The 23,820-nt window shown below is 44.1% G+C and overlaps 1 protein-coding gene and 1 pseudogene across 1 annotated transcript; one reads left to right on the top strand and one right to left on the bottom strand.

The window, feature by feature from the left end:
* Positions 1–2,657: 2,657 nt before the first annotated feature.
* Positions 2,658–3,599, bottom strand: LOC144273869 (olfactory receptor 6C75-like). The gene has a single exon (XM_077832572.1). It carries the CDS (start codon positions 3,597–3,599, stop codon positions 2,658–2,660), a length of 942 nt encoding a protein of 313 aa, XP_077688698.1.
* Positions 3,600–21,987: 18,388 nt separating this feature from the next.
* On the top strand, positions 21,988–22,949 carry LOC144273825 (olfactory receptor 5AP2-like; annotated as a pseudogene).
* The last annotated feature ends 871 nt before the right edge of the window (positions 22,950–23,820 follow it).

The following is a 23,820-nucleotide window of genomic DNA, read 5'->3' as shown; positions in this document are numbered from 1 at the left end:
TGGAATTCATTTGCAAATTGGATACTATTAATTTAGGCTTAAATAGAGACTGGGAGTGGCTAAGTCATTATGCAAGGTAGCCTATTTCCTCTTGTTTTTTCCTCCCCCCCCCCCCCGCAGATGTTCTGGTTTAACTTGGATTTAAACTTGGAGAGTGGTCAGTTTGGACGAGCTATTACCAGCAGGAGAGTGAGTCTGTGTGTGTATGGGGGTGGGTTTTTGGAGGGGGGTGAGGGAGTGAGAGAACCTGGATTTGTGCAGGAAATGGCCTAACTTCATTATCATGCACATTGTGTAAAGAGTTGTCACCTTGGATGGGCTATCACCAGCAGGAGAGTGAATTTGTGTGGGGGGGTGGAGGGTGAGAAAACCTGGATTTGTGCTGGAAATGGCCTAACCTGACGATTACTTTAGATAAGCTATTACCAGCAGGACAGTGGGGTGGGAGGAGGTATTGTTTCATACTCTGTGTATATATAAAGTCTGCTGCAGTTTCCACGGTATGTATCTGATGAAGTGAGCTGTAGCTCACGAAAGCTCATGCTCAAATAAATTGGTTAGTCTCTAAGGTGCCACAAGTACTCCTTTTCTTTTTGCGAATACAGACTAACACGGCTGTTACTCTGAAACCTGTCAAACTAATGTGTGATTAAAATACTATTTTCAAAAGGAGAACACAGAAGCATTGCTACCCGTTATGCTTCCATTGTAACCAATCTGAGATGCCCATGGTCAAGAGGCACAGTTACTACGCAGACTGTAAAAACACACACACAGCTGGGGAGCTTTAATAGTATTTATTTGCCTAAAGATGCAGATAGGAATGAGTGAAATTTTCAAAAGCAGAAGGGGGCAAGATACAAAATATGGACTTTGGCTCTTAACTACTGTAGGTGCCTAAATCACAGAATCAGGCCCAAGAGGGTTCTCTAAACCTCCACTCAACTGCTCCCAAACACTGTAGGCACCTAAACTCAACCAGCATCCTACTGTTTGCAGTCAAATTCCCGAGGGTGTCTCTGGGCATGCACACGGCAGCCTCAGACCAGACATCTGGATACATACATCCCAGAGTTCCCCCACCTAACTCACCCAAGGGGTCCCAGTTGGTAGGTGAGCTCATGCAAAAAGTTGGGGTGGAAGTAGGGACTCCCTTGTCACTTTTAGCCCAGTGGTTAGGGTACTCAGCTGGGATGTCAGCGATCCCTGTTCAAGTTCCTCCTCTGTTGGAGGGAGAAGAAGGGGGATTTGAACAAGACTCTGCTACTTCTCAGGTGAGTCCCTCACCACTAGTCAATTGGATATTGCAGTGTGTGTGGTGCCCTCTATCACTCTGGTTGAAGCTGTTCTATGCTGGATAACTAATATTCCTAACTTCAGATATAACAATGACACACACGTAATAATTAGATAATCAGAATCAGTAAGTAATAACCTTTCCAATGATATCTCACAAGACCCATATTGCCTAAAACATGTCTTAGTTATACCAAATTCATATTATAACAATATCTCCATGAAGAATATGGGGTTTAGTGTCAAACACCCCATATGGCCCTGCATCAGGGGACAACAGGACGGTGGGTTGGATGATCAGGAGAGCAATGGAAATCTAACCAGTTACAAGGAGAGCTGGAGAATGACGATATTTTTTGGTAAAAAAACAGGGCCCAAAAATTTGGAGGAAGAACGAAAATACCAGGGAGACTCAGTGCGATTTTATTTTTTAATTCATTTATTTTTTTTGGTCAAATTTTCATGGTAAATATTTTTATGTGTATAGCATGTTTCTGTCTGGGATGAGGGAAGATTGTGTGACAATATCTAGGCTGAAATTAGCAAAGTTGCCTAGTGATTTTCAGTGCTCATTTCCTATTCATAGTAATTCATCCCTTTCTTTTTATTTGCGTTGGGGAGGGAAATCGGGTCTCATGAGCTATGAAAATTTTGGCCATACATCTTATGTTTGCATTTCATATATCTGTATTGATATCCATATTTATATCACTATTGATATAGATATTTTAATGTTGCCTTGACCCTGCAAAGATGTATGAACAGGCGGGAAATTTCACATGGCAGGACACGGAGACTCCCAACCCTCCCCAGACTTTCATTTTTTGTTTACCCAGCTAGAGATCTGCATAGAATACTGCCCAATCAAAGTTCTCCACTCACTGTGGAGGCAATATTTTTCACCTACTGTTCAGAGGCATAAATGAAAATGAAGGGTCCTAAAAAGTGGAGAATGACTTTCATTAGCTTCAGTGGGAGTGGAAGAGACCCAGAAACACCCAAAAGATGGTAAGCTCCTAGCAGAATTTGGACATAGTGTTCATGTATGGATGAATGAGCCAGAGTGCTTTACTGAAATGTGAGTTTGGAAAAAAAGCCCAATTTTTATAAAGAATGTTTCTTACAGTATGAAGTTTTGTATAAAGAAATGTCTATTAAATGTATGAAAGATGAATGCTCAAAAAGTAGCAGAGTAACAGGAAGAGAAAGAAAGAAAGAAAGAAAGAAAGAAAGAAAGAAAGAAAGAAAGAAAGAAAGAAAGAGGTAACCCTGCTATCAAGGACTCAAGTAAGAAACTATATCACCTCATCTCTATTTACTATATGCTAAAATTGATACTTTTACATTCTATGCCTGTTTCACTAAGATACTAGTTTAAGAATAGCTTTTCTTAGGGACTCTTTGACCTCCTTGTTTCTCAGGCTATAGATGACAGGGTTGATCATAGGAGTCAGGACTGTGTAGAAGACAGAGAATATTTTTTGTAGGACCTTGGGAGTGTTGGCTGTTGGAATTACATAGACAGTTAATACGGTCACATACAAAATTGCAAGCACAATGAGGTGAGAGGAACAGGTGGAAAATGCCTTTTGCCTCCCGATGCCGGAAGGGATTCTCAGGATGGTGGTGATGATACCAATGTAGGATGCCAGAGTCAGAAGAAAGGGCACAAATGTCCCTATGACAGCGATAATAAATGTCAACAGTTCCAGAGTCTGGGTGTCAACACAGGACAGCTTTATCATAGGTGAAAAATCGCAAAAGAAATGGTCAATTTCTTTGGAATCACAGAACGTTAATTGGAAGAAGAAAATATTTACTGTGGTGCAGAGCAGTAAGCTACTTATCCAGGACCCTGCCACAAGCTGCCAACAAACCCTGCCATTCATCAGAGCAGCATAACGGAGTGGATTGCATATCGCTAAATACCGATCATAAGACATTGCCGTGAGCAGCAGATTTTCTGTACTTGTCAGGATACCAAAGAAATATAATTGCACAATGCAGCCCTTAACAGAAATGGTCCTGTCCCCAGTCAGGAGACTGGCCAGCAGCCTGGGCAGGATGGCGGAGGTGTAGCAGATCTCCAGGCAGGACAAGTTCCCCAGGAAAAAGTACATGGGGATGTGAAGTTGCTGATCAGCCACAACTATTGCAACGAAGAGGATGTTTCCGGAGACAGTCACAATGTAGATCACTAGAAACACGAGGAAGAGAAGGGTCTGCAGTTCAGGGACATTCCCAAAACCTAAGAGGATGAATTCCACAATGGGTGTTTGATTTCTTACTTCTGCTTTCTCCATAATATGTACCTAGAAACAGAAGACCATTAAATATTGATCGAGTGCACGCAGTCAGGTTGTGCTGTCGGTTACACTGGCAGAAACCTGGAGTAGGTAACCTCGTAACACTGCATGTCTCCACTGGAAAGTGAAGTTGTCAAAAAACAGAGGGAAGACTCCTATCCTTAAGAGGTTCAGCTTCCAATATAGCTGAAATAAGAGCATGGAACCCTACTGAATTACGGAAACGTCCCATCTAACTCCCTTGGCTCTCTTCAATTTTAAATACTTTTAGGCTGGGATTTTGAAATATCTTTATCATATCAGTGTCACATCAAGAAATCTAGAAGACATAACAAAAGATCAATAGATTGGAAATGAAAGATATTTAGAGTTCAACCATGGGTACGTCTCCCCAGCAGCTGGGAGGTGTAATTCCCACCTTGGGTAGACGTACATGCACAAGCTTTGATCAAGCTAGCAGGATAAAACAAGCAGTGAGAACATGGCAGCACATGCAGCCCTTTGGGATGGCTACCTGTGTACGTAGCTGGGATCTCAGATGGGATTGGGCTCAGGCAGCTAGTCTGTGCTGCCAAGGCTACACTGCTATTTTCAGCTCAATAGCTCAATCAAAGATTGTGTGTGTAGGTCTACCAGAGCAGGGAATTACACTGCCTAGATGCAGTGTAGACATTCCCCATAAGACAGATACTGAAACACTAAGGAGGCTGTGGTCTGTATGAAGGTCTATCCAGCTGTTCTCTATCCCAGCAGATGCAAATTTTAATTTGCACCAGTTGATAGATGCAGCTGAGAAACAGACAAAGACACAAACAAACCCTAAACACAGACTGTGGGCCGTTTCCTGATCTCAGTTACACCAGGGTAAATTGCATCGGCTTCATGTGGATTTACACAAGTGCAACTGAGATTGGAATCCAACCCCATATAAAGAAATGTAAATGAGGTAAAAATGAAAACTCATTAAGAGAGAAATAAGAGAGTCATTTTTATCCAGAAGGGAGAATGTGCCTGGAGAAAAATGAAAAATGGGAGAAAAAAGGAAGAGATACATAGACAGAATGAGACAAAAATACAGAGAGAGAAAGAGAGAGATTGTTTCTTTCTCCAAATTTTATGAACAATAAAATACAGATCTGTTTAAAGAGAAGTAGCAGATCCTTGCTGTTAAAGAAAAGGTATCAGAGCCAATAAGTCTGAAATCTCTTCTTTGCTTTTCCTCTACACGCTTCTTGATATATCCTGCCATCTGATCTCTTCATCCACTGACTTATGATGCACCCATATGAACTATGCCTACATCAGGAGTGGCGATGGTACATTGACACTAGTGCAACATAAATGTCTGACAGAAAAATGGAAATCCAGAAAAACACACACACACAGAGAAGACAGACAATGTTTTTGTTTCATAATTTGACGAGCAATAAAATGTACACACAAGGAGTCAATAAATTAGATAAAGTCATGGAGGATAGGTCCATCAATGGCTGTTCGTCAGGATGGGCAGGGATGGTGTCCCTAGCCTTTGTTTGCCAGAAGCTGGGAATGGGTGACAGGGAATGGGTCACTTGTTCATTCCCTCTGGGACACCTGTCACTGGCCACTGTTGGAAGACAGAATACTGGGCTAGATGGACCTTTGCTCTGACCCAGGATGGCCGTTCTTATGTTTTTACTTTCTAAATCTGAGAGCCATTCATTTATCTTTCCTGGGCATGTTTTGCTTTAACCCTTCTACTTTTATTTACATTCCCCCTGGATTGAACAAGCAATCCTATTCTTTCTGACACGCTAGATGCCTGAGCAGGTATTTTTCTTTTCTAAATCAGGTACCTGAGCAGGTATTTTTCTTTTCTAAATTATTTCATTTTTACTGTGCTGCTTTATCTGTCACACGGATACTCTATTGCCAGCTGCCCCCTAACCATAACCCTTCCTGCAGATTTTCTGAGATAAGTTTATAGTCTTTACACTACATTTTCCAATATCTTCTACCCTTGATAGTCTTCCATTATCTCAGCAAACTGAGTTTGGGTTACTACTTGGATGTCTGGATCCTACAGTGCTCCTTGGTGTATTTTGTTGTTATTCCCTGTCACAGAAATTGTGGTCTCCCCGGTTGGTAATTTTGCCTTCATGTGAGATGATGTAATCTTCCTTGATAGTTCTGCTAGTGGGAATCTGAAATTATTGCATAGAGAAAAGATAAAGTGTTCCCTCTAAGCTGCATGGCTGTGCAACTGAGCAGGAGTGAATCAAGTGACGTGCACTGATTAGCAGAGCCGCGCAGGGTGGCGTGTGTTCGGGTACCCTTCACCCCACTGCTCTGCAGCTGCATTGCTCCTGCTCTCTGCCTTGGGGCCCCTTGCAAGCGGCTCCCGGGACCCTGCTGCTTGCTGTGCAGAGCACAGGGGGCAGGAGGGGCGCTGATGTCAGGGTGTCCCCTCCCCCACTCCCCCTGCCCACGTACCCCATCTCTGCAGAGCAGGAGCGGGGGACAGGGCTCAGGAGCAGAGAGCTTCTGAAAGCTGCTTTGGTCTCAGCTTTCTGGTGGGAGTGCCTTAAAAAGACAAAGCACGGTCTCTCCTACTCGTCCCCAGCAGCTGGCATTCTCACACTCTGTCCCTGAGTCTCTCTCTCACTCAGACACACACACTGTCTCTAAGCTTTCGTGAGCTACAGCTCACTTCAAGTTTATGCTCAAATAAATGTGTTAGTCTCTAAGGTGCCACAAGTCCTCCTTTTCTTTTTGCAGATACAGACTAACACGGCTGCTACTCTGAACACTCTCTCTGTGTCTCTCACACACACACACATACATTCTGTCTCTGACACACGCACTCTCTCTCTCTCTCTCTCACACACACAGTCTTTGTGTCTCTCACACATACACACACTGTCTCTTTCACACTCACCTCTCAACACATACTTGTGTTGTTGTTGTTGTTGTTTCCTGCAATGCACATGTATTCTCTGAAATTTCATTCTTTCCAAGTGCTGTTATTGCAGTTTTTGACTGGTCTATGCATTACATAATTTTATTTCTCTCTTATGCTTAAATTTAATTCTTTGACTAGTTAGTATTAAAATGCCTAACCTGTCCTGGATGGAGTAATTATCCCTATGGTAACTTTTCAAAAATATATATTATAGCTACGTGTTTTTTTTGTTTTTACTGGTGTCACACATCACCTCTATATTGGTGAGCATAACAAAATTCACTCTGCACATGGATAGAAAAAATTAAAGGGAACAGTGATGTGAAGGAATATGCTGTGTATGTGGGATGGGAAAGGTGGAGATGGATTGCTCTACTGTAAAACATGAATATAGTCTGTGATAGTTTATTTTGAGAGTGGGCAGGGGAGACATGGATCCTAGCCCATGTCAGACATGAAGAAAATATCTGTTGCCTTTGCCCTGTAAGGGGCCTGGCACAAAACCCCTTGTACTCAATGACTGAGCGTCTTTCCCTTAACTACAAAGGACTTTGGATCTGGCTCATGATTAAAATATGAGATGCAAGATGTTGGCGCATGTGAGCCATAGTGAAATAAAGAATGGCTTGGCCCCTATTTTGTATCTACTAACAGGATGACAACTCATACAGTAGGCGTCTGGTCGGTGATGGGAAGTTGACTCGTGGGGAAGTATTGATCTGATGACATGAACAAACCAGTCCAACAGATACCATTCTCTCTTTAATTATATTGCAGCAATATAATGTTGTTTAGTATTGCTGAATTGTATAGTAAATGGCTTCACTCACTTTGGTTTATTATAAAATATAGTCAAGAGACTAAATAACCAGTGGAGAGGAATACGCATACTTGTGCTAACCAACCTGAGATTTTTCCCAAGATATTTCACTTAAAGGCACACTGGTTTATGTTAAACAACAAACAAGTTTAACTACAAAACACAGATTTTGAGTGACAATAAGGGATAGGAAACAGATCAAAGCAGATTACCAGCAAACAAACAAAAACACAAACTAAGCATAACACACCGGTTAGATTGACTATGAATGAGCAGTTGCTCACCCTGACTGATGATACCGGCGGTCTTGCAGATTCTCAAGGCACAGGCTGCATTTGCTTTGCAGTTAGGGTTTCTCAGGTCTCATACACAGGCTAAAATCCCTTTAGCCTGCTTCAAGCACTTCCCCAGTTCAGAGTGTGTTCCTTAGGTCTTTCCAGGAGTCTTCTTGTGTGAGGAGTGAAGAAGAACCGTTGATATTGCTCCCTGCCTTTTATAGATTTAGCATAGGGCGGCAACCCTTTCTTTCAAAACTTGGTGCCTGGATCAGTGTGTGAAAAAATAAATACACCCCAAGATGGAGTCCAGAGTCATGTGGTCTGGTCACCTGCCCTTATAGAATCATAGCAACCATTACTTACAGGCTCTCTGGAGTGTTCTCAGGAAGGCTCACCCGGTGGGGGATAAGCTTCTCCTAAGGCCTATTCTTTTCCCTAATGGCTCATTACCCTGAATAGGCCCTTCCCAACCAGATATGTAGACTGAAGGCATCTTGCCTAGTGGGAGCTACCAAGGTGTAACTACATTTGAAATACAGATACATAGTCCATATTCATAACTTCAGATACAAAAATGATACATGCCTAGAAATAGAATAATCATATTAATCAAATCACAATGTTTCCAATGACACCTTACATGACCCATCTTGCACAAAATGCGTCATAATTATGCTATAATTGTAACATAATAATATCGCTATGAAGAATATAGTGTGCAGTGTCACCGCATCACACTTCATTTACTTTCCCCCTGGATTGAACATGCAGTCACACTGTTTCTGACATGGTGGATGCCTGAGTCAGCATTTCTCTTTTCTAAATCAAATTAGTTCATTTTAACTGTGCTGATTTACCTTTCACACTGATGATCTATTGCACCTTAACCATAACCCTTTCTTCAGATTTCCTGAGATAAGTTTACAGTTTTTGCACTACATTTTCCAGTCTTATCTACTATTGATATTGTTACATTATTTCAGTAAACTGAGCTTTGGGTTCCTATCTGGGTGTCTGGGTCCTACAGCTCTTCTTGGCATAGTTTGTTGATATTCCCTTTCAGAAAAATTGTGGTCTCTCCTGGTTGATAATTTCTCCTTCATATGAGATGATGTAATCTCCCTTGATAGTTCTGCTGGTGGGAATTTGAAATTATTGTATACAGGAAAGTTAATATTTATTTTCAGAAAGGAAAAACAACAGTACAAGGACAGTCTTATTACTAAATTCAAAGGGGAAGTTATGGAAAACAACTGATACCACAGGGAAAATAACAGCGATAGGAGAACTGTTGAACCAAAAGACAAAGCAACAGAAAAAAAGGGAATGTCTCATTTCAAAGGAAATTAATGCAGACAGAACTTCTGATCTCAATGAAAATCTCTGTTCTTGTGATGTATTAGATGAGTAGATCTGCTAGAATAATAGCAAAAAAAAGGAACCAATGTCAATTCTATTTTATAGTAACAAGAAAATGAAATGCTCCCAAGTTAAAAAATTCTTGGATAAAGCTCCCAGGTCAGTCTGATCTCTGGACCTGGAACTCCAAATGCAGGACTAGAAGACCCTAAACTTGCCACATGAAAAAAGTTCAAATCTCCTTGTTGACATTGGCTGTGATTTTTTTAAGAAATCTAAGGGAGTTAGGCACCCAACTGCCTTTGAATATCAAAGGGAGTTCAGCAGCTAAGCTTTCTATGCTCCTTTGAAAATCCCCACTTAGACGCTTGATGACCTAATTTTCACTCATCCTTCTGGTCTTTGCTGAAAGAGCGAGGGGTTCCTTCTCCCACAGTGTGAGGGAATATGCTGTGTATGTGGGAAGGGAAAGGTGGAGGTGGATTGTTGTATTGTAAAACGTGAATGTAATCTGTGAGTGTTTATTTTGAGATAGGGCAGGGGAGACAAGAATCCTAGTCCATATCAGACATGCAGAAAATAACTGTTTCCCTAGTCCCGTACGGGTCCTGATACAAAACTCCTTATAGTCAGTGACGGAGAATCTTTCCCTTACCTACAAAGATTTTGGCTCTGGCTCATCATTCTAAGATGCAAGATTTTGTAGCATGTGAGCTATAGTGAGATTGTCAGGGTTCCCTCCCCACTCTGAACTCTAGGGTACAGACATGGGGACCCACAAGAAAGACTCCCTAAGCTTATTTCTACCAGCTTAGGTTAAAAACTCCCCAAGGCACAAGTTCTCCCTTGTACCTTGGATCAGGTAACGCTGCCACCACGAAGTAATTTAGACAAACTCAGGGAAAGGACCACTTGGACTTCTTACTCCCACACACAGCCTTTCCTGGGGAGGCTTGAGAATAAACAAGATGAGCACAGACCAACCTTGCGGTTTTTTAGGACACACAAAAAAACCCAATCAGATTCTAAAAGAAACAGAACTTTATTAGAAAGAAAAATGGTAAAAGAAGCACCTCTGTAAAATTAGAATGGAAGATAATCTTAAGGACAATCAGATTCAATAACACTGAGGATTTCCCTCTGGGCCAAAGTTACAAAAAGAAAACCAGGAATACACCTTCCTCTCAGCACAGAGAAAATCACAAGCCAAAACAAAAATAAGCCAACACATTCCCTTGCGAGTACTTACTAATTATAATGGAGTTGGATTTCTTGCTTCCTTGATCTGTGTCTGGCAAGCACACAGAACAGACAGACCAAAACCTCCCCACCCCCCAGATTTGAAAGTATCTTGTCCCCTTATTGGTCCTTTTGGTCAGGTGCCAGCCAGGTTACCTGAGCTTCTTAACCCTTTACAGGTAAAAGGATTTTGTGCCTCTGGCCAGGAGGGATTTTATAGTACTGTATACAGGAAGGTTGTATGAGATGTGAGGTGGGGGATGCTAGTTAACAGCTCCCAGGCACTCTTGGACCATGAATGGCCCTTCCCATGACGCTTTCATCTTATAGGCCTGGAGTGCCTTCAAGACCATGACCTGGTCCCCTACTTTGAAGGAACGCTTTCTGGAATGTTTATCATAACAGGCTTTTTGCTCTTCCTGAGCATTTTTAGGTTTTCTCTAGCAAGGGCTAAAGAGGTTCGGAGGGTGTTTTGTAGGTTGTTTACAAAGTCCAGAAAGTTAGTTCCTGCAGAAGGCATAAACCCCTCCCATTGCTGCTTCACCAATTGTAATGGCCCCTTAACCTCGCAGGCATACACAAGTTCAAATGGTGAAAACCCTAAACTGGGATGTGGTACAGCTCTCTAGGCAAAAAGCAACTGCTGCAACACTAGGTCCCAATCATTAGAGTGCTCATTTATGAATTTATGTATCATGACCCCCAAAGTTCCATTAAACTTCTCCACCAAGCTATTCCTTTGATGGTGGTAAAGGGTTGCCTCCAAGTGGTTCACCCCATGAGCTTCCCAAAGGCTTTCCATGGTTCCTGCCATGAAATTAGTTCCTGAATCTGTCAGGATGTTGGAGGACCAACCTACCCTGGCAAAAATATCTGTTAATGCCTGGCACACACTTTTAGCCCTCGTGTTGCTTAGAGCTACTGCTTCCAGCCATCGGGTGGCAAAATCCAGGGAAGTTATTTTTTACTGCTTTCCTCTAGGTGTCTTTTTCAGAAAAGGACCCAGAATATCCACAGCTACTCGCTGAAATGGAACCTCAATGATGGGGAGTGGCTGGAGAGGGGCTTTGACCAGGTCTTGGGGTTTTCCCACTCTTTGGCACACCTCACAAGACCGGACATACAGAGAAAAATCCTTGCCCATTCCCTCCCAATGGAATGACTTTCTCAAATGGTCTTTGGTTCTGTTCACCCCAGCATGGCCACTAGGATGATCGTGCGCTAAGCTCAAGAGTTTTACCCAGTACTTTGTTGGAACTACCAACTGTCTTTGAGGATGCCAGTCTTCATGGTGTCCACCAGAAAAAGTTTCCTTGTACAAAATTCCTTTTCCTACAATAAACCGGATCGATTAGAAGAGCTGAGAGGCAGTGGGTTGCTCCATGCTGCTGTCCAAGCTCTCTGGAGGCTTTCATCTGCTTCCTGTTTGGCCTGGAACTGTTCCCTTGATGCTATAGACATCAGTTCCTCAGTGGATTGTGGGCTCGGGCTTGGTCCCTCTGGAAGCGATGTAGGGGGTGGGGCTGTTTCCACTGACTGTCAACTGCTCTCCGCTGGTGCACTATGTTGGATTTCAGGCTCCAGTTGAGCCTCTTGCACAGGTTTAGCTGCTGTTGCCAGGGCAGGCTCAGTGGTGCCCTCTGGTGTTGGGGTTGCAAGTGCTGGATTCAGTGCTGGCAATGGTTCTGGTGCTGGTTGCTCCTCTGGTTCTGGTTCTGAGGCTGGCTCTGGCTGGGTCTCTGTGACTGGATCCACTACTGCTGTCGCAGATGTTGGCATGGGGTCCGGTTCCACCATCTCAGTTTGAGTCTCTGGTAACACAGACTGGGGCCTTGTAGAAGGCTCAGAAATGGAGCTAGTTGTGAAGATTTGTTTAGCCTGGCTGCGGGTGACCATCCTCACCCTCTTGGCTAGCTTCACGTGGTTGGTCAAGTCTTCCCCCATCAGCATGATAATCATCATAGACTGCAAAAGTCCACATTCCTGACCAGCCCTTGTACTGGACAGGCAACTTGACTGTAGGCAAGTTTAAAGAATTTGACATGAAGGGCTGAATTGTCACTTGAGCCTCTGGGTTGATTAATTTGGGGTCCACTAAGGACTGGTGGATAGCTGACACTTGTGCTCCAGTGTCCCTCCACGCAACAACCTTCTTCCCACCCACACTCACGGTTTCCCTTCACTCTGAGGGTATCTGGGAGGTATCTGGGCCTGGGGACCTTTGGTGTGATTGTGGTGTAATGAACTGCAATCTGTTGGGGTTCTTGGGGCAGCTGGCCTTTACATGCCCCACCTCATTACATTTAAAACTGACTGATCACTGGGGTAAGGTTGGTTGCTGGAGACTGGTGTGGTGGGGCAGTAAGGTGTGTGGGGTCTTCCTTGGGATGTAGGTTGGGCCTTGGTTGGCCCACAGTGATAGGGTTTTGTTTCGGGTTGCCCCTTCTGATATTCGCTCCAACTGCTACCAGTTTTTTTCTTTTCTGCCAGCTCCACCCATTTGGCTCCAATCTCCCCTGCCGCAATTACAGTTTTGGGCTTCCCATCTATGATGTACCTTTCTATTTCCTCAGGAACACCCTCTAAGAACTGCTCCATTTGCTTATGAAGCACAACTCTTCCGGAGATTGAACACTTGCTCCTGATATCCAGGCATCCCAATGTTTCACAATGTGCTAGTCGTGTCGGATAAATGACACGTCTGGTTTCCACCTTAGGGCTCTGAACCACCGACGGGCCTGCTCGGGTGTTAGCCCCATTTACATCCTGGCCTTGTCTTTAAAAAGTTTGTCGCTGTTCATGGATGCCTTAGGCATTTCAGCTGCCACCTCTGCTAAGGGTCCACTGAACTGCGGCCTCAGCTCCACGATATACTACTGATCTGTAGAGATGCCATACCCAAGGCAGGCTCTTTCGAAATTTTCTAAGGCCTCTGTATCATTGCCTACCTTGTAGGTGGGAAATTTCCTTGAGTGGGGGAGCAGTACCCAGGGAAGGATTAGTAGGGTTAGCTGGTAAATTCAGCTTAGCATTTTCCAGCTAACTCTGTCTCCAAGCGGTGCTTCTCCGCCTCCACCTCCAAGCCTTTCGCCTCTTTCCTCTCCTCTGCTTCCAACTCCAAGTGTTTTAAGGCTATCTGTCTGTCATGTGCTTTTTGTCTCTCTTCAGCTTCAAATTTAGCTAATACTAGTTTTTGTTGGACGTTGTTTTTTGCCATTCTAGCTTCTGATTGACTAGCTTACCTGAGAGCTAACATGAAAAAAAAAAACCTGCTTGTGAATTTCCTGGCTGTAGTTAACACCTTTGAAAAAAAAAATAACACCTCTGCCTCCAGAAAAAGAGAGAGAAAAGGGGAAAAAAAAAAAAAAAAACCTCCAGCTCTTCTCAGCTCCTGCTTTCCCCAAGCAGCTAAAAGAAGAAAAAAATTCCCAAGGTTTGTGTTTCTGATTCAAAATGATCTCTGGTTCAAAATGATCCCACTGCTCTGCCACCATGTCAGGGTTTCCTCCCCACTCTGAACTCTAGGGTACAGATGTGGGGACCCACATGAAAGACCCCCTAAGCTTATTTCTACCAGCTTAGGTTAATTACTAATTCTAATGGAGTTGGATTGCTTGCTTCCTTGATCTGTATCCAGCAAGCACACAGAACAGTCAAACCAAAACCTTCCCCCGCCTCCCCAGAGTTGAAAGTATCTTGCCCCTTTATTGGTCCTTTTGGTCAGGTGCCAGCCAGGTTACCTGAGCTTCTTAACCCTTTACAGGTAAAAGGATTTTGTGCCTCTGGCCAGGAGGGATTTTATAGTACTGTATACAGGAAGGTAGTTACCCTTCCCTTTATATTTATGACAAGTACGGACCCACCCACTTGGGTAACATAACATAACCCTAATCCACTTGGCGTTCAGAGTGTGGGCCGCCTTCCCCAGCTATTGCAACATTACCTTGTTTTTAATTTGCCATTCCCGGATATCTTTAAAGATGATCCCCTTATGTTTGGTCTTTTCCTTATTCAGAGCAGCCTTTATGGCTTCGCAGTTTCACATAACTCTTCCCTTAACTGGGCAATATACCAACCGTTTAGCGAATTGGTGAGTAAATTCCCCTTCCATTCCCAAAGGTTACCCCACATCATTGGATGACCGAAAAGGATGTGGTAGGGGATGTATTAGTACAAACGGTATGCCAGTAGCTGTGGGAGACCATCCAGAAAATATGCCACACCAATGACAAGCCGCCATCTGCCTTTCCACAGTGGCAACCCTCAACACGTCCCTGTCTGCATGTACAACATGAATGGTTCACTCTCCCACACTGCCTCTCTGTTTGTTCCAGGGATTGTGTCACCCTTCTACCCTTCAACAGGTGATTGGCAACCTCCTGCCACCCAATGCCAAGCTGTCAAGTTTCCTTCCCCACTCTGAACTCTAGGCTACAGATGTGGGGACCTGCATGAAAACCCCCTAAGCTTACTTTTACCTGTTTAGGTTAAAACTTCCCCAAGGTACAAACTATTTTACCCTTTGCCCTTGGGCTTCCACTGCCACCACCAAACTTTATCTGGGTTTATTGGGAAAACGTTGTTTGGAAACGTCTTTCCCCCCCAAATCCTCCCAACCCTTGCACCCCACTTCCTGGGGAATGTTTGGTAAAAATCCTCACCAATTTGCATAGGTGACCACAGACCCAAACCCTTGGATCTTAGAACAATGAAAAAGCATTCAGTTTTCTTACAAGAAGACTTTTAATAGAAGTAAAAAAAGAATCACCTCTGTAAAATCAGGATGGTGAATACCTTACAGGGTAATTAGATTCAAACCATAGAGAATCCCTCTAGGCAAAACCTTAAGTTACAGAAAAGACACACAGACAGGAATATTCATTCTATTCAGCACAACTTAAATTCTCAGCCATTTAAAGAAATCATAACCTAACGCATATCTAGCTAGATTACTTACTAAGTTCTAAGACTCCATTCCTGTTCTGTCTCCGGCAAAAGCATCACACAGACAGACACAGACCCTTTGTTTTTCTCCCTCCTCTCAGCTTTTGAAAGTATCTTGTCTCCTCATTGGTCATTTTGGTCAGGTGCCAGCAAGATTATCCTAGCTTCTTAACCCTTTACAGGTGAAAGGATTTTTCCTCTGGCCAGGAGGGATTTTAAAGGTGTTTACCCTTCCCTTTACATTTATGACACAAGCTGATAGAGAACTCAGCCAGATCAGTGCCCACAGCAAGCTGAGACCCCTTTGATCTTGGCAAATAGAAATGTGACCCTTGGCAAACACAGCACCCACACCACATCTACACCTGTCCATCGGCAGGTCGCCAACACTTTTATTCTTTCAAAACACCTCTTTCCAAGAATCAACACACACCCACTGCCCATCACACAGCACTCCAGCCTCATTACCCAATCTATTTCACATACACCATTCCAGTAAACTGTCTCCACCACAGGGCTCTGGAGCAACAGGCAAGGACAAGCACACCCACCCCTAAGGAGTCCACCCGGCACAACTTCTGGTGTTCAACAGCTTTCCTCCCTCCCCAGCCCACTGGCTCAAGGTCCAGGGTAGCCAGAAGCATCTCATGTGCAATAGGGGGAGTGGGCTAATTTTTCATATCTTTGTTTCCAGAGCCTGTTGGTGCACAATTTTAACAACAATTTTCCCAATTAAAAGGTCTGGCCCCACCATGCCAGAAACACACTGCATCCACTCGCACTGACAAGCAACAGTGACTTCCTTCCTTTGCTTCAGCAAGTGCACGAAAACCCCAGTGTTTTCCGACACCATTCAAAACACCCTGCGCTCCAAGTTGGATGAAGCAAGCATCCGCACTTCAGCCTATCCCATAGCTATAACAGTATGGCTTTTTACTTCCATCTGTTTCTGAACCAGGCTGTCATGGAGCTGGGACAGTGACCCCAATACATTCTTAATTACCTCCAGATCTACAGTATTTATAATTCCTGCTCCAAAACCAATTTCTCCCAACATGGTGTCCACCGCCTGAGGATGCCTCCCCACAGCATCCAACACAAAACAATGCTTAGCAACAAGACAAACAGCACAAGACAAAACACAGAACACAAAACACAATCTCCTCTGCAACAGTAGATTCATGGCAACCTGGGTTGCTCTTCAGCTGGCATCGCTTCTCATGATTTTCTGAAAGATAAAAGAACATGTTTCTATCCCTTTTGGGGTGGCAAATTATTGCTCAAAATAGTCCTTTCTTTTACAAATATGCTTGCTGATTTCAGGTAAAACAGGCATGACCCCCATATTTTCTAGTGTTTGTTTCATAGGCAGAACAGGTTTCAGTGGCTTATACCTTTATCAGTTAGGTAGTTTGCATTAACACAGATGCTTTCTGGCTTGCTTTTGGATCCAAAGACATCAGCAGCTCAAAGACTCTTACTTAAAAGGGACACAATTAACTTTTATCAGAGTTCTGATTACTTTTTACTTTTAACTTCTGCTTTCAAAACATACAAACATCTGAAAAAGAAAACACCATCTATTGTAGCACCCTTTGGAGACCTAACAAGATTTTAATTAAGTAGCATGTTATATTTGCATTCCTTTCACCCCTTTTACCATATACCCAGCACATGTTCTTTTTCTTAACATCCCTTCGACACTGCTTCATTTTTATGTAGCTGTACATAGATTACATTCCCTTTTATACATTTGGGGCGATCAAGTTCCAACAGAAACCCCTGATGTTCTTTTAGCTAATTTGACTAAATTGTTCATAGTCAAATAACTTCAATCAGATAGTCTCTTTGCCTGGATTATTTCCTGACATTCATTTGGAAAAGGGCCTGTTTTTCCTTCAGAATGGCTGCAAAGAAGCCAAGAATTCTTTTTCTGTAACATATTTTCTTTTTAACATTTTCACAAAGTTTAACTGCTTGATTCCCTTCAGCCTCTGCAGAGTTAACTTTTCACTCTTTCCTTAAATCACTTGCTTATTTCCCAAAATGACACCTTAATCAATTCAGATTTTACCATTCAAATTATTGTTCCACGGATTTAAATTTCCCATGCCTGTACTTACTGCTTCCCTTACTTCTGCCACCATGCCCCTCAGGGCTTCCAACCTGTTTTCCAATTTTTTATCTGTTGCCTGACTGCTTGTCTGGGCCTGATTCTGCTTTTCTCGCTAAACCATCCCTTTCCCTGGGCACAAGCTTTGTTCAGCTACCAATATAGCAAGGAGGGTGGGCTCCTTAACTAGACCCCATCCCTCCTGGTCCCTTTCCTTAAATATAGGTTTCAGAGAAACAGCCGTGTTAGTCTGTATTCGCAAAAAGAAAAGGAGGACTTGTGGCACCTTAGAGACTAACCAATTTATTTGAGCATAAGCTTTCGGGAGCTACAGCTCACTTCATCAGATGCATACTGTGGAAAGTGTAGAAGATCTTTTTATACACACAAAGCATGAAAAAATAAAAATAAAAAAAATTAAATAATATCATTCCCAAGGGTTATCCGAGTCATCCCCTGTGAGGCTTGCCACCTGGACAGAACGCATGGCCAACTGGAGTTTTAACTGTTCAATTTCCTTTTCATGGCAGACACACTGCTGTTGCTGCATATGCTCAGCACGAATGGGAAAATCTTTCACAAGTCCCTGAACGAACGGTATTTGCTTAGCCAGTGCTTCCAGGCAAGTGAGTTCCGCTTTTTCTGCCTGGAAGTCCTGTCTCAAGGCCTGCAACTTGTCCTGCACATAGGCTTGAGTTGCTGCCTGATTAGTAATTTGTGCTTTCATCGGCTCAATTTCCTCGAGCTATTGGGTACACATCTCTTCCCTTTCCCCAACTCCTCTTTGTACCCCAACACCATGGCTGCTAAAGTTCAAATTAATCCCACAGCTGACCCTACGTTTTTTCCCTTCAGCTTTTCATACTCGGCATACAGATCTAAATCCTGCCAAGTCTGCACTCTTTTCTGAAGCTCCACCACGGAACCCCAGGGATTGTATCCCACCTTGGCAAAAGCCCTCTTCAGTCAGGAGAGGTCCTTACCCCCCTTTGAAAGAGGCAGCAGTGTCCCGTCCCTCTTTGCTGCCTCCCCTATGGCTCAGGCATCAGGTCCACCTGCCTCCCATGACGCCAGCTGACCGGGCAGCCGGACTACCGTGTCCATGCTCACTAATGCCCGTATGTCCAGGCTTGAACCCATCACCCACAACTGCGGGACTCTCGAGTCTGCAGCTGTACCCTTCTGTTTCCTGAACATGCTGACACAATCCGTTGGTACAACTACTAAAATCCTTTAATCCCTTGAGATTTCACACTGCTCACACCTGCACTGGGGCTAACAGTGCTCACCCTTCCTAGGCCGGAGGGAGAGACGCTAAGTCTCCCTCTGTATTATTCGGTCCAATATCACCAAGGGCCCATACACCAAAACCCTTTCTGGGAAGAGCGAGACACCCTATGTTCTCCTCTTCTGCTCAGTCATACCCCAACTGAGGGTGCATGCACCGAGAATTATATGCTTGGAGTGAGACTCCCTGAGTCCTCCTCCAACTACCCCGGACTTCTACAAATGGGAGTATGCCCACCTGCATCCTATCCCACCAACGGTTTAACTCGAATGCTAAACCTCTCTCCGGTTTTCAGACCTGCTACGGCTGAGAAAGGGCACACCTTTAATCATAAAACCCTCAACATGTAATACCAAGAGTGCCGGACAGAGAAAACATGAAATACCAAGGGCAAAACCGTTGGTGCGCTCTTCAGGGCTCCCCCCCACTGCAATTCTCCACCAAAACTGTGACAGATTTTCATTACCAATCTGTCTGGGGCGTCAGTTGATCAGTCTGATGCCACAGGATGGTTTGGGGAGGAGGTACCAGAACACATCAAATGTCTAAGTTTTAAAGCTTTATTGATAAAATAATAAAATAACAGCAGAGAGTGCTGGGAATGCTCCCACGTCACTCAGGGGAGGAAAGAAAGCATTAGTGCCCCAAGCCCTTACCCACTTTCATACTCTCACACGCACTACCCGAGACCAGCCAGGCCTGGGTGTAACGTCAGAAGAGGGGGGGAAGAGTGGACAGGAGTTCTTGTCCTGGGCCCAGGCCGTCTGGGTCTCCTGCTGATCTTTGAATTGCTCCAGCTCTCAGGAGGTTTTTAAGTCCTGGGCTCCTTTAGGGCTGTTTCATTCCACGACCTCTGTTCCTGGTGCTCTTTGTGCCAGTCCAAACTGGCTTTTTGTGGTCTCTTTCCCTTTCCCAAACACCCTGGCTCCAGGGATGCCTGGCTCGGCTCCCCATCTTGTCATCTCGTCTGTGTTTTCAGACTCTGCAGCCCTGGGCTTTGTTTTCTTCTTTGCTGGCCTTGCTGTCTTGCAGGTGCAGGTCTGTTCAGTTGGATTTTCTTTCTCACAGCTGCTCGGGCAACTTTCAAGCCCCCGCCTTTCTCGGCTCGCAGCCAAATGTTGGCTGTGAGCTGCGACCTTGGGCTGGCTGGGGCCAGCATCTTATCTTTGACTTGAGCTAGCTGAAATGTTGAATCAACTTGTTCTCTGCTCTCTTCTTCTTCCCCCCTCTCGGCCTCTTGTACCCTGTAAAGGAAACTTTCACTCCCCACTCGCACACCTTTGACCCTCCCCAAAAAGCTTTGGAAGGCTTGCAACAGCATTAGCAATATACAGTGTTGATCTGCTTTCCCAGGGGACTCCCTGAGGGAAGGGGCCATTGGGTTGTGACAAAAGTGCAGGTCAGGGCGAGGGCAGCACTGCCAGAGGGGTCTGAGGGGCTCTCGACCGGCCAAGGGATCCAAGAGACCAGGGCGCAAGGGGCAGGGAAGGCGGCTGCTCTGGCCCAGTGGAGCAGAGATCCATGGGCCAGGGCTGGGAGCAGAAGGAGGATGGCAGCGAGCCCCCAGCTACAAGAGTAGTCACTTAATTGTTGAACTGCCCGGTCAATAGGCAGAAACCATTCAGCAGTGGGGTGTCCTCCCCCACAGCCAGGGACTCACCCTCCTCCTCACATCCCAGGACCGCCAGGACCGCAGCCTTCCCTGCACCTTGCACCTGCAGGGATGGGTGTTGCCAGCAATGTGGCCATGCGGGGAGCCCTCAGCAGCTCTGCTGTCCCAGCCCCATTCATTCACTCCCATGACAGCTGGGTGCAGAGGCCTCCCTGTATGGCCGCAGGGCCAGTCACACCATCCCTGCAGGGGCAAGGTGCAGGGAGAGGCCACATTAACGCCCACTCTTACTGATAGTTTCTGTTATTCGTTTGGTTGTATCAGCTGATATCGATCTTTACCAACGTCTCTCGATGGAAATCCAATCCAGCCGAGTTGTACATTTAAAGAAAGCTCAAGGCATTTGCTGTCCAAATCCCACTGAAATCAAAGGGGCTCCGTGCTTAAAATCAGTGGAAATTTTATCTTAGATGTCAGCAGAGAAGTCTCAGATGGAACAGAATTATTGCCGGGGTGTAAAATTAATCTTGTGCATAACTCTGTGCAGGATCAGGTCCTTACTGAGCAGTTAATAAAGATTAGAAATCCGTCCAGGAAAAGATATGACCTCATCCAACTTGTCTCTCTAAGGATGAGTAATGGTGAGAGAGACAGTAATGGCAGACTAGACAGCCCCCAACAGAGAGAGAGAGAGAGAGAGAGAGAGAGAGAGAGAGAGAGAGAAGATTAATATTACTTTTAACCAAAGATAAAGAAGAAAATGTAGAGCTGATAAAAAATTCTGATTGGCATTTTTGATGGAAAAATGTTTTGCTGATAGAGATCAAAATGTTCCAGGGCAACAGATCAATTTCTGTTTAAGAATAGACGTATTGTATAGAGCTTTATGAAATAAAATAATATAGAAATAAATGTAAATAACTATAATATGCAATGTAATGTAAAATAAAAATATCCTAGAAATAAAATTAAAAATAGATAAATAAATTTTTAAAAAGTAAAATTGGAATGAAATCCAACATTTGAAATCATGGAATTGCAGATGAAATGGAAAATTGCACATTTCTTACAAATTTCAAATTTTATAGAGATTTTTTTCTTTCAAGAGAGGATCAATTTCTAGCTGATGTGGTCGTTTCTAGCAGGGTTTTTTTTGTGTTTTTTTAGGGGGTGGGGTTGGTTTTTAATGAAGATCACAACTCTATATGTAATGTCCAACTCAAAGACAATTAATATTGTCCTAAGGAAGGAGTGGCATTTCTCTCATGATAAAAACTTACAAATGACCCATTTTGACTGCAATTCACTTGGAGTTGGCTGCCCACACATTGCAAAGCCCAGCCTCAGTTGCTTTGTTTGCTTTTCTGTTGCAGCTTCCTCGACAATATCAAATCCTGGTCCGTTTTGCCCATGGATCTCCAATCTATAAAGGCCATTGTTCTGCTTTGATACACCAGGCAGTGAAATGTGTGACTATTTGTGCCAACATGCTTTTGTACTGTTGTACCTAAGCCCCATTTCCTTAATATTTGAGTGCTTGGTGCCATCTGTCAAGTTACTACATGAGTTTCCAGAGAGATTAATGTTTTGTTGAACCTGCAGCCTGCTGAGATATGAAACCTGCCCCAGAGATCATGAGATGGCAATTCCCCTCCCCTGGCCTCCATTCTCCACTCACCCATCTTTCCAGTAGGCAGCAGAGGCGGACAATGAAAACAATGCTTACGTTTTACTGAGTGAATGTTCTTCATTCATGTCACAGAGTTCATTTATTTCCCATAGACACACCCCATGGCGAACCCAGAGCAGGGAAACCAAACATCCATCACAGAATTCATCCTCCTGGGATTCGGGGACTTCACAGAACTGCAGATTCTTCTCTTCCTGCTGTTCCTAGTGATCTACATCACAACCGTGACCGGGAACATCCTCATCATGGCACTAGTTGTGGCTGATCGGCACCTTCACACCCCCAAGTACTTGTTCTTGGGGAAATTGTCCTGTTTGGAGACCTGCTACACCTCCACCATCCTGCCCAGGATGCTGGCCGGTCCCCTGACTGGGGACAGGACTATTTCATTCAATTGGTGTGTCACACAATGTTATTTCTTTGGTTCTCTTCTTCCTACAGAATGCCTTCTCCTGTTGGTGATGTCTCACAATCAACACGTAACCATATGCAATCCACTGCACTATGCAGCCTATATGAGTGGTAGGGCCTGCCTCCAGCTTGCAGGTGGATCTTGGATAGGTGGTTTCCTAGGTAATAGTATAACAATGTTGTCAATATCACAATTGAAGTTCTGTGGCCCCAATGGTATTGACCATTTTTTGTGTGATCTCATCCCCCTTGTAAAACTCTCCTGCAATGACCCGCACCTGATGGAGATGTTGGCTTTCACACTCAGTTTGATTTTCTTACTGGTCCCATTCCTGCTTACCTTGATGTCCTACATCTGCATCATCGCCACCATCCTGAGAATCCTGTCCACCGCTGGGAGGCAAAAGGCCTTTTCCACCTGCTCCTCCCACCTCATTGTGGTGAGCATTTATTATGCAACTCTGCTGACTGTCTATATGTTCCCAACCACCAACATCTTGAGCCACTTCAAGAAGTTCTCTCTGTTGTCTACGCCGTCCTGACTCCCATGGTCAATGCCCTCATCTACAGCCTGAGAAACAGGAGGCCCGTAGGAAACCTTGCAGGAAATTCATGCTTGGACCATGCTAACCGGTCAATTTCCTTGGGTTAAAATAGATATAACACGGGCTGGGGTAGGGCCTGAACTGAAGCCTGCTGTGGTCCCAGGTTGTATTTCCCTGAACTTCATTGGGCTTCATGTCCTGCTCTTACACAGTATTTCTCAAACTTTCCAGACTACTGTACCCCTTTCAGGAGTCTGATTTGTCTTGCTTATCCCCAAGTTTCACCTCACTTAAAAACGACTAGCTTACAAAATCAGGCATAAAAATACAAAACTGTCACAGCACACTACTAATGAAAAACTGCTGATTTTCTCTTTTTACCGTATAATTATGAAATAAATAAATTGGAATATATTGTTCGTACATTTCAGCGTACAGTCTATAGAGCAGTATACACAAGTCATTGTATGAACTTTAGATTCTACAGAACTTGCTAGTGCTTTTTATGCAACTTGTAAAACTAGGCAAATCTCCAGATGAGTTGATGTTCCCCTGGAAGATCTCTATGTACCCCCAAGCTACATGTGCCCCTGGTTTAGGAGCACTGCTTTTACAGTCCTGGGAGTGGAGATTGAAAGACCTCTTAAAATCTGGGACCCCAGTCTTTTTAGGGACTAAAAGATTCCACAGGTGGGTACTACTGGGCTGGTGGGAGACTTGAACTCTTGGCTGCTCAAAGGTCAGACAATGAGGGGCAATTGTGCTCAGTGAGAGGGTGCAGGTGAAATGAACTCAGAAGGAATGCTGAGCAACCGTTCATTGGAGGATGAGAGACTTCTAGACTCACATACACAAACACACACAACTACATGATACCTACATTATTAAAAGCATAGTCTTTCAATGTCCACCAGAACTCCAGTGTTAGGCTATTGTACAATTAACGTTTGTTTCCTAGTGTGTATTTCATCCCCAAGC

Source organism: Eretmochelys imbricata, chromosome 13 (assembly GCF_965152235.1).
Source record: "Eretmochelys imbricata isolate rEreImb1 chromosome 13, rEreImb1.hap1, whole genome shotgun sequence".
Classification (NCBI taxonomy): Eukaryota; Metazoa; Chordata; order Testudines; family Cheloniidae; genus Eretmochelys; species Eretmochelys imbricata.
This window is presented reverse-complemented; position numbering and strand designations above follow the sequence as displayed.

Excerpts from the sequence above, each read along its gene's own strand:
- LOC144273869 (XM_077832572.1), bottom strand. The coding sequence starts at position 3,599 with ATGGAGAAAGCAGAAGTAAGAAATCAAACACCCATTGTGGAATTCATC.